General features: G+C 39.8%; 1 protein-coding gene across 3 annotated transcripts in view; it reads right to left on the bottom strand.

Annotated features, from left to right (window-relative positions):
• Positions 1-12,037, bottom strand: part of LOC121512974 (zinc finger protein 236-like) — a 99,179-nt gene that overhangs the window by 60,949 nt on the left and 26,193 nt on the right. For all 3 annotated transcript variants that reach the window (XM_041792414.1, XM_041792417.1, XM_041792416.1), the window contains 5 exons: positions 7,673-7,795; positions 6,697-6,870; positions 1,459-1,636; positions 954-1,226; positions 47-250 (listed from right to left, as the gene is read on the bottom strand). In XM_041792414.1, the coding sequence (XP_041648348.1) occupies positions 47-250; positions 954-1,226; positions 1,459-1,636; positions 6,697-6,870; positions 7,673-7,795 (952 nt within the window). The remainder of the gene's footprint in view (positions 1-46; positions 251-953; positions 1,227-1,458; positions 1,637-6,696; positions 6,871-7,672; positions 7,796-12,037) is intronic.

Raw genomic sequence — 12,037 nt, forward strand, 5'->3', positions numbered from 1 at the left:
AAGGTGAGCACAGATTCAGCATGTGCTTGTCAACATGTGCTCTTACCGTAGTCAGTGATGAGGATGGGCTCCTGCAGGGGAATATCAGGCAGAGGTAGATTATTCTTGGACACTTTGGCTTTGTTGGTTTTTCGGGGGAACTTGTGCTTCTTCTGCTGTAAGCTTTTAAAATGGGAAGCGATGTGTGTTTTTCTGTGGCCTGATGTGCGAAAGATCTTGTCACAGTGAGGGCAGGGGAAAGGACGCACTCCTATGAAAAGTGGAGAGAGAACAGTTTTTAAAGAATCAGAAGCAAATGAGTCAGAATCTGACACTTTTCTCTGGTACAAACATAACAATGCAGAAAATAATGTCATGTAATGTAGTGTATACAAGCTGTTACAGCTTTATTTCAAGGTTGAAAGGCTGCATTTAGCAGGAAGACAATGTATCGGTTTCTATAATGCTTAATTACAGGAAGAGTCACAAAGAAGTAATACCTTATTGACACAAAGCCTTTGCAAGACAAACCCAAGAGCATACACTTTAACTTGGAGCTAACACATAACAATAGCCAAAGTCAGCTAACACACCAAGTGCCATTGCATACCAATTCGAGAAAACAAATGGAAAGATGTTCCTACTAAATATGCTCTTACAGTGTTTGCGCAAATTAGGCCTTTGGCTGTGGCTACACAAACACATTTAAACAGGTTTAGCATTTGCATTTTTCTGCATTACTCATTGTGACATACAGCTGAACACGAAATGATAGAGGCTGGCAGGAAAGTGAAAACATTACACTAAAAGCTTATTTATGACTCCTTTTACTTTATGCATACTGATTATACTGGTGAAACAGCAGTGTAAGGCAAAATGAGAACCAAGACACTATATAGCGAAAAAGTGTACTCAAATGTTGATTTAATTATGGTTTTAAAGTAACCCAAGCATGACGTTGACCTTCTTCTCACCTGTATGCAGCCGCATGTGTACCTTCATGCTGCCAGAAGTGGAGAAGCACTTCAAACAGCACTGGCACTCAAAGGCCTTGATGCCCGTGTGTGTTTTCATGTGTGCTGTGAGGGTGCTCTTGACAGCAAAAGCTCTAAAGCACTGTTTGCACTTGAAAGGCTTCTCGTGCGTGTGGATACGGATGTGACGGACAAGATCACTGGGCTTCTTGAACTCCTTGGAGCAGTAGGGACAGCCGTGCCAACGGACACCATTTTCCTCTCTGATGGAGCCTGAAGAGGAAGACAGAGTGAGGCAGATGCCCTGTGTTTCAGTCAGTCTATCGTTTGAGGCTGCACCTTAAAACTGTTTGAAATCCAACATGTTTATGAATTTAAACAGTATAAAAATAAAACAAGACAGAACAAGTAGTATTTATCTCAATACTGATAAATCAGCTTTCTGAATTGTGATTTATATGTTTACGTAACATGTTTTCCCAAAAAGAGAGGTAAATTTACGAACCTGGCATTTGTATAGGTTTCTTAAAGATGCTTCTTTTCTTCTCTCGGATAGGTCTCTCAGGAGCTTGTACTTTCTTGTTTTCTGCAGCAGTCCCTTCAGTAGTCTGGTTCTGTGACTCTCTGGATGTTGCGTCACTCTGTGGCTGGACCACACTCAGTCCACTGTTCTCCAGAGCTTGCTATAAAAAAGTAAAGCAATTACCTCAAACTCCAAAACATAAGAAATGCCTTTGTGTGCATCCATTTCTTCTCAACATAAACAATAAAAAACCCCATACATGTAAAGGATATTCAGTATTACACATGAACTGATTTCATTTGGAGCTTGCAAAAATGCGGCAAACACTCACAAAACACTGGCAGACAAAACATATCTGTTGACCAGAAGCTAAGCCTATAATAATCGCATCCCTCTATCCTTGAAAGCAGATGTTCCGTTTAATTCTCCACTCCAGGTATACTTATTCATTGAGCTTCCTGATTGAAACTCAGTAATACAACGTCTCCCTCGATGATCACCACAGAGAAAAAAAAAAATCCTGTAATTCAGTCAAGAACAATGCTTTCCGCTGACAAACAGAGTAGTCAGCCATGGGGAGGTTTAGCCAGCCAGAGGTACAGACATAACAGTCTATAATGCCCACTGAGCTGCATCTTGCATAGTCAGGTTTTTACCAAACACAAACTGAAATGCTCCATGTGTGAAAATGAGAATGTGGTCTTAATGAAACTGATCATGTAAGGTTGCTGAATATTATATATTAACAAGCTATTAAGACCAAGGGTCCAGAGAGAGGGAGAGGGAGGGAGCATGCACTTACAGAGGAGCAGAGCTCAAGATGAACACATTGGAAACGTTTAGGTGCAAACTGCTATGTGTGTATCAGTTCAAAGATGTCATGGTTTGGTTTGCATCTCACTTTTGGATCAGGGTTCAGTAGTTAGGTTCAATGGGGAAAAAAACAATACAGGAATGAATCAGATGTATGGATTTAACTTTGTTAAATAAACACAGCGTAGAAAAAGATAAATGAAATTAGCATATTCTACATCAATATATGATAGTTGTGATTTATGAAGTGTTTGGTCATAAAGATGTTAAAGAAAAGCAGGTGAAAGGTTTTCATGTTAAACCATCGTTCATGTAAACCAGTGGAGGCTGTGCTTCTTTGCATTTTTTCTTATTTTAGACATAGTCTTCATGTGACTGCATGCACTAAACTTCTGTCTAAACGGTGAAGGTTTTTGGATGAATATAAATAATAGGGGTGTAAAGGTACGTGTGTTCGTACCGAACTGATTCGGTACGGGCCTCTCGGTACGGTACAGACGTGTACCGAACGAATACATGTGGAGCCAAGCTCACATACAGGCGGAAAACCAGAGAACAACACACTGTCCTGGCAACAACATAACCACAGCAAATTACAGCAACAGATAAAAGTGTCCTGTTTAGGAACACTTTGTTTTCCAGTAAAATACAACAGTGGACTAAGACAACAACAATAGCTCTGACACTATACTACAGCTGTGTCGCTAAAAGCACGTCGCCTAGTAGGTCCATTGATTAAATAAGTAATCAAGTGCTGAAGTCTGTGTTGAAATCGGCAGGAAAGATGCTAATTAACATATTTAACAAGCTAACGCACAGTATGATGATGCATTCAAGTTGGCTGGGAAATTTGGGTTTTTAAAGGATGGGTATAAATATGTCAATATATCAATGAAAATAACCTAGTAACTCAAAAACGTATTTATTTAGTAATATTTTTAATCATTGAAGAACTTTTGGAAGGAGGTGACAGCACTATTAATAGTATAAATGTAATTTATTCAGCCTATTTATTTTAATATAATTTAATTTAAAAATTAAAATTACATTTTATTTATTTGCTTCAATCACCGTACCAAAAACGTACCGAACCGTGACTTCAATACCGAGGTACATACCAAACCGAAATTTTTCTGTACCGTTACACCCCTAATAAATAACGTTACACCCCTTCTTACAGTGCAGGCGTTACATTGGTGCCATCGTTTGTTCATGTTTCTGGAGTAGCATGTATTATGGTAATTATGATGGCCCTCTCTTTGGAACAAAATGCAGTTATCTTTCTTTTCTTTTTTATTTATTTTGGGGCTTTTTGCGGCGATAGGACAGGTGACAGGGAGTGGGGAGTGATAGCGGGGTTTTTCCTGCATAGAGAATTTGGTGGCAGCCGCCACCGCAAAATTCCTTGCCGCCACCAGCTCACGGCTCAGTTTTTTCAATTGGATATTCCACCAAGCGTTTTCCTGTCAAGATCTGTCATTTCAGTCATACGTAACTGCAGTTGCACGCAACCACCAGTAGTGGCGGTGGCGCTGTGTCGAAATTAGCACCAGCCGACATGTCAAAGCATCATCTCGCCAGAGGTGCTTGCTAGGTAGATGGATGTGTCTCACCGGTCGTCGCCAAAACGTCCTTCAGTTACAGTCCTGCGCATCAGGAAACAATCATGTGGACTTGATTTAAAGTAAGGATAACTTTCTAAATGTCTGCCCGTCTGTACGCTTTGGAGAAAAGCGTTTGATAACTACGGCAGCTCTTTAAAACTCACCTGTTGAGACGGCGGAGCTAAAGTTTAGCTAAGATGCTAACGCCAAACGTAGCACAACAGACCCGAACATAAACACTTTTCTGAGTTAAAACTCGGAGAAGTCTTCAGTTACCACAACAGTCCCTTTATTCACGGGGTTTACAACTGTAGCGCGTCGTAAGGAGTGATTGATTTGGTGACATAATCAATACATCTGAGCCCACTGATATACTAAACAGAGAGGACTTCACTGAGCTGGAGATCAGCTGTTCTCCAGTGAATTAATTCAAGAATGAAAACAATCAAGAGCGGTCAAAAACAGAGAAAGAAAATAAAGTTTTTGCGACATGTAGACTGAATACTCACATTAAGATGAATTATGAAAGGAAAAAATGTATAGAAAGCTGTTTTAATTTGACTGTTTTCAATATTTTAACCCCTTGTTCTCCTGCACTAGCAGACACACAGAGCTCTGTCTATCCAAATCTCCTTGTGACTTTTCATTCATTTTAATTTGTGCTTCTTGGGAAAATTTGAAATTTAGTTTGTTCCTTTATTGGGATTAATAATGCTAAGGAAGCTACAAGTATAGAAAGATGAACATGGAGCAGTCAAAAATCATTTTTATATTTATCTCCCAATTTAATGTCAAAGTAAGACACCTGGGTGTTCCTCTCTACTATATCCTGCTCTCAGCATTGCAGCTGCAATAGCCCTAACAGCACCTGTACAGACAGCAGATGTTGAGAGGCTATTTTCTGCACTCAAGATTGTGAGATATGATTGAGAACACTATCACAAATTATGTCTACACCAGAATATTGCAAAGTTTATAATGCATGAACTTTTTTTTAAAGATAAAAACACCCCTGTGCAACAGACTTAAGGAGAGGCACCTGGATGTATGCTGTAAGGTGGCCATTGATGGTCCAAACCAGGTATTCTTTGAATAAAAAGACTGCCTCAGGAGGTTCTACAAAATGAAACTGAGGGCCAAATGTTCTGCCACTGGCTGTGCCTCGTGCAAGTAAATGGTGGTTAAGCTGCCATGTAACCAAACTAAAATGTTAAACAAAGCACATAAAAAATAAATGAATATGCTTTAAAATAATACTTGTCATTTTTTTTAATTCATGTAATGAAAACTCCGAAAAAAGACCGCTAGTAAAACACTTGTTTGAGCCAGTTGAAGGCATGGTACATGTGCACCTGTGAGCCCACGATCAGGTACCACCACCACCACCTCATTTTAAGCCAGGAAAAACCCTGGATAAGCAGTGAAAAGAGCCACAGGCTGGACTTGAACCTGGGCTCCCTGTGCACATGGGGTACGACCTTACCAATAGACTGTCTGTGCCCAAAAATTCCCTCTCTTGGAAATTTGCTATTTACATTCACTTCACTCTCTTCTGCAGAAAGCCCTCAGCTGACACAGAACTATTTTTATTATGCTTATAACCAATTGACCTTGTTATAACAGAAGTGAACTTTGTCAGTTAAAAGAGGAGCCTAGAGGGCTACCTGTCAAATATCGCCCCTGAAGGGAATCCTTGGGGGAACTCAGTCAGATTTGCCCACCTACAGGGACACTTAGAAGGTACTTTGTCAAATTTTGCACACTTGGATGGCACTATAGTGTGCACCTGATCAAATCTAGACCAACTTGGACGGCACCCTGGAGGGCACTTTGTTCAATTTTGTCCACTAAGAGGGAACCCTATGGGCTCACTGTGAAATGTAGCGCTCTTAGATATCATGCTAAACTGCAATTTGTCAAACATTGCTCAATTAGAGGGCACCAAATATGGAGTTTTGTCAAACGTTTCCCTCTTGGTGGGTACTCTAGAGGCAGTTGGTCAAACTTTGCCATCTTACAGAGTACCCTAGAAACATTTAAGCATGTCTATCTCCTATACAGGCATCCAGGAGGGCCTTTTTGTGGCATTTGTCAACATTAGGGCATCAAAGGTGGCAACTGCCCTGCTTCTGAGTCCACCAGTGCACAGAGCACTCCCATGTCAACACCCTGATGGAGCAGGTTAGGTTGACGCAGATGGACTGGCATCTTTCTCAGGAATATAATTATTTGAGTGGAGCAAAGTGCTTCTGCAATCTAAAGGAAGAAGATGACACGGTTTTGTTGGTCAGGGAAAAGTGACTAACTAGTCAGAGGTTTTGGCTGAACAACTGTAAAAAGCTCTGCAAGAAAATAAGGAAACTCCTGAAACTGGTTTCAGAGGTTTGTGTAGAAAATTCTTCCCCACTATTTCTTTTTGCTTCTTTCTCACCAAAATTTTCCCTCCATGGTCCCTCCAGTCTCCTAGCAGAACACTTTTACACAAATTGCTCCAATTAGTTTAGGAGTTGTAAACTGACTGCTGTGGATGTGTGAGTTTGTGCGCTGCTGTGCCCAATTGCCAAAAGCATGAAATTTCTATTATAAATAGTTTTTGCTCATCTTCATATCTTCAAGCGTCCAGGTCATACTGAGAGACTGGAGCAGAGATGGTGCGCTCCCTCATGTGCTTCTTTGAGACATTCATCCACTGTTGGCTATTTTTGAGACGTGTAGCCCTCAGCAGATCTGCAGAGTCCTGACTACTGCTGAGTTCTGCTGTGACAACTAATTTATTCAGCATGAGTGATTATTCTCCACTAACCTGCAGGATGTCCTGGTTAATTGCAGTTTCCATGGCGATAGCTGGCTCTGGAGGTTGTGGCTGGGCCGTCTCCCCACTGACCTGTTCAGACAGCTCCAAAAGTTGCTGGATGACATCTGTCACACCCTCACCGCCCTCTGAAACCCCAGGAGGCTGACCTGCAGTCTCGGTCTCCTAAAAGAAAGGCAGAAAGAGAGGATCCAAATGGCTAAGAGCAAATTACAAGATCAGGGTCATCACTTAAACGATTGCTCATTTTTACTGTAGCATACAATCAGCAAAACATTACCAAGCAAAGACATCATTCAACTAAAGTGCCTATATCTCTAACTCAGACATTTTAACAGATCACCGATCATGTCTGCAGATACAGACATGAAATTTGTGGCTGTTTATGTACTGAAAAGGTTGGTTTGTCTTTTATTGACAAATTCTAGCATCAATTAACTGCATATAGGATACATTACATGTTAGAAAGCTTGCTGGGTCAAATCTGGATGGTTTAATTCTCAGCAAGAAAAAAACTTTATAGTAAAAGCTTTAAAGAAAACTATCAGTGGATTACTTTGCAGAAAACAAAGCCATTTATCCATTCATCTGCTATTGGGCTGAATTTCCTCTCTACCAACATGAACGCAGAAACCAAGATACAATAATGGAAAAAGTACGTCATTAAACCATCAGAGCAGAAAGGAAAAAATAAAAGTCAGCCAAGTCAAAACTATTCATTACCTTAAAAACAATTTAAACAGCAATCAAACCATCAACTTGAGAGGGTATATAAACTATATAAATAGCTACTGACATGGGTAGCATCACAAATTAAAACTAATGGTTTCATAAAGACATTACTTTGTCTCATTAAACTCATTCACAGGGGTCAGAGAACAAACAATGATTGTGCTTTCCAAGGCTGGATGCAGGGCAAGGAAAAGCTAACAACCATCATGCTCATATCTGTCGACAGTCCTCTTACCGGGGTGCTTGAAGGAACCTCAATCACAGAGATGTGCATCTTGCTGATGTGTGCATTCAAACTGCCCAACTTCTTGAATGAACAGCTGCAGTCCATGCAGGGAAATAGTGGCACACCTTTGGTCTGTAAGAGAGCATGAAACACACACAAAGAAGCTCACATCCAAAGGCTCAGTCTAGACACTGAAAGTCTCTCTTAACTGTGGGGTGTATGTGTTATTATTACTATTTACACAACCGGACAGGGATGCAGATCAATGACCATTTATTTAGTTAATGAAACTTTGCTAATATATCCTTGCTTTAACCTCAAAAGAAACCGACTGTTTGTGATGCCAGACGATTTTATAGAGCACAGCCAGTAAAAACAAACCTAGTGAAACTCAGTTACCGAAAGCGATAAGGAAATACGTTTTTGTCATCTTAATGATGTTAATTTGGGTATACTTTAAGTTGTTCAGGAAACAATTTAGAGTCACGTCAAATACAGTTGCTAGAAAAAGTATGTGAACCCTTTGAGATTTCTTCGATTTCTGCATAAATTGGTCATCAAATGTGCTCCGATCTTAATCTGATTCACAACAATAGACAAACACAGTCTGCTTAAATTAATACTGCACAAAAAATGATATGTTTTCATGTTTTATTGAAAAAACCATGTAAACATTCGCACTGCAGGGTGGAAAAAGTATGTGAACCCCTAGGCTAATGACTTCTCCAAGAGCTATTTGGAGCCAGGAGTCAGCCAACCAGGAGTCCAATCAATGTGATGAGATTGGATGTGTTGGTTAAAGCTGCCCCGTCCTATAAAAAACACCAGTTTTGAGTTTGCTCTTCTCAAGAAGCATTGCGTGATGTGAACCATGCCTGGCACAAAAGAGCTCTCAGAAGACCTACGATCAAAAATTGTTAACTTGCATGGAGCTGTAAAGGGTTACAAAAGTATCTCTAAAAGCCTTGATGTTCATGTGTCCACAGGAAGACAGACTGTCTACAAATGGAGAAGGCTCAACATTGTTGCTTCTCCCCCTAGGCGTGGTAGTCCTGTAAAGATGGCTGCAAGAACACAGCACAGAATGCTCAATGAGGTGAAGAAGAATCCTAGAGTGTCAGCTAAAGACTTACAGAAGTCTCTGGCACATGCTAACATTTGTGTTGGCAAATCTACAATAAGTAAAACATTAAACAAGAATGGAGTTCATGGGAGGACACCATGGAGGAAGCCACTGCTGTCCAAAAAAAAACATTGCTGCACATTTGAAGTTTACAAAAGAGCGCCTGGATGTTCCACAGCACTACTGGCAAAATATTCTATCCATAGATGAAACCAAAATTGAGTTGTTTGGAAGGAACACACAATGCTGTGTGTGGAGAAAAAAAGGCACAGCACACCAACATCAAAACCTCATCCCAACTGTGAAATATGGTGGAGGGGCCATCATGGTTTGGGGCTGCTTTGCTGCCTCAGGGCCTGGACAGATTGCTGTCATTGATGGAAAAATGAATTCCCAATTTTATCGAGACATTTTACAGGAAAACTTAAGACCATCTGTCAGCCAACTGAAGCTCAACAGAGGATGGGTGATGCAACAGGACAACGACCCAAAGTACAGAAGTAAATCAACAACAGAATGGCTTCAACAGAAGAACATACGCCTTCTGGAGTGGCCCAGTCAGAGTCCTGACCTCAACTCAATTCAGATGCTGTGGCATGACCTCAAGAGAGCGATGCACACCAGACATCCCAAGAATATTGCTGAACTGAAACAGTTTTGTAAAGAGGAATGGTCCAAAATTCCTCCTGACCGTTGTGCAGGTCTGATCTGCAACTACAGGAAACGTTTGGTTGAGGTTATTGCTGCCAAAGGAGGGTCAACCAGTCATTAGCCTAGGGGTTCACATACTTCTTCCACCCTGCACTGTGAATGTTTACATGGTTTGTTCAATAAAAAAACATGAAAACATATCATTTTTTTGTGCAGTATTAGTTTAAGCAGACTGTGTTTGTCTATTGTTGTGAATCAGATGAAGATCGGAACACATTTGATGACCAATTTATGCAGAAATTGAAGAAATCTCAAAGGGTTCACATACTTTTTCTAGCGACTGTATGTCTGAAGTAGTGATCAATTAAAATTCTGTAGCTTTGGGGGTACTTGTACTTTAGGAGTACATTTCTAAATCACTAATTTTATTTATCCTTACTCCAGATAGTTTTAACCAGAAAAATCCACAGGAGCAAGAGTGACTGCTGAGAGGGCCATTAAAACAAGACATGTGGAAGATGATTGCTTTTCTATGAGGGACAAACTAGGGGTGAAGTGGGGGATAAGTGCCAGTGGACAGATTGTTTACAGGAAAAGTCATCAGAAACAATGCACTGTGAGTATGTTTGTTGAAGTGTTAGGACATCTGAGTGGTCCAGTATGATGGTATCACAGTCAGTAATGATGGGTTGTTGGCAGAAAGGCCACAGGTGAGTGTGTAGAAGTTTAGAACATATGTCAGTTCCTTTCAGGACAGTAAAAGAGTTTCATCTCTCTTGTGGTCAAGATGTGTTGTCACTGTAGTGGTAATCATGGGATGAGAACAAAAGCGGTGAAGGAAGAGACAGAGGTGAAGTAGATGTCATGCAGGGAGGAGGTGAGATTGAAGATAGAGTTGGCAAGAAAAAAGACAGAATCAAGAGAGAAATCAGGTCTTAAGAGGGAGAAAAAGAGGAAGAGGGCAGATCAAAAAACTGAGTGAAAGGTTGAGTTAGATGTTCTGATATTGTGAACTGTGCAAGAAGAAAGGCTGAGACAAATTTGGTTTGCAGTAAGGGAAATTTAAAGATAACAGATTTTAAAAAAGTGGCATACATTTACTTCAGATACTGAAGTTAGCAAGTTCACCCGAATGATACATTAAGAAAGTCAAAGTTTAAGAACTTGAGATAAATTCTGGCTGAGGTGAAACATGTTTGTTTTTTCATGCCAAAAATCAACTATTTTTTAAAATGAGTCAAAATTTGTTCAAAAACGACCACCTGCCACCTGTTTTACTCTTACTGGCCAAAAATCGACCATTTTTGAAACGATTCAAAATTGGACCAAATACGACAATCTGCTGCCTGTTTTACTTTTTCAGGGCCAAAAACAACCATTTCTGAAACGAGTCAAAATTTGACCAAAAACGACCACTCGCCGCCTGTTTCACTTTTTCACTTAAAAATCAAAGTCATTCAACTTGTTTGGGTAAATGCATCTCTGGTCTACTTCTATAAGATAAAAGCCGAAAATGTAGTGTTCTGACTTTTGCTTTTAAATGCATGAGCAATATCAGATTAAAATGCCTTGAAATGTAAATGCACATTTGTAAGATCTTTTTGTGTGCTTTAGCTTAAATTTGAATAGGCAAGTTAATGGAGCAGGAATCTGACAGAGAGAATGAGTGGAGGTAGGTATATCTGGCAGAACTTCATCAACGATATGCATGAAAAGAGCCACAAGTCAAGCTTGAACTCAGTTGGTGTTGGAGAGGTTAAACTGAAAAATATATGTATAAATGAGACATGTTTGAGACTCTGTAAAACAATTCAAGCTAAAATAAGAGTTTTCCCTTGTGTGAACACAGAGGTACAGGATAAACAAACCCAGAAACAATGAGACTTCATGCTTTTTACACAAATATGCAGGAGATGTTTACTACTAGTATTTTAAACATTTATGTTTTACAACTGGATTTAACTGTGACACTGTTCTTCCCCAGGCTCCTACCTTAATATCTGCTGATGAAGTCATTAAAAAAGAAGGTCTGTCTGTTATTTATTCATAAAGTTAATCCATCAAAAGGAGAAAGAAAAATGAAAACCACTTGAGTGAGTCAGATGAATTATTCTAATGGCTTTGAGTTTGGCTTTTCACAAGTAAATCAAACAACAGGACCAAATATGGACTTCATGGTGGTAAATAACCCTCACTCCAATTTGTTTTTGTTTTATTATGTCAAGAAGACAAAGATAAGCTGTGAGGAAAATGCTGAAAATAACATCAGAAGGCCATGTGGTCAAACTGGATCACAGATGGAAACTATTCAGGTTCTGTCTTCAAGGAAAAAAACAATTTTTCCAGGTGGGCAAGAACACGATGAAAAGGGCTTAAATTAGCCAACAAAAAGTCAACCAATGCATAAATACAACCTGGCTGCTAAATAATGCGAAATAAGGGAGACTTTTTAATCTCTTACTCAACAAAACAAAACAAATACCATTACAATGTTGGTAAAGATTTATTTAGTAGTGGTGGGCAGTAAACCGGTATCAGTACCATAAATGGTGAAATCTCGCCATAAAAGCAATTTTGGCAACACCGTATATACCAGTTTG

This window comes from Cheilinus undulatus, linkage group 8 (genome assembly GCF_018320785.1).
Source record: "Cheilinus undulatus linkage group 8, ASM1832078v1, whole genome shotgun sequence".
Lineage (NCBI taxonomy): Eukaryota > Metazoa > Chordata > Actinopteri > Labriformes > Labridae > Cheilinus > Cheilinus undulatus.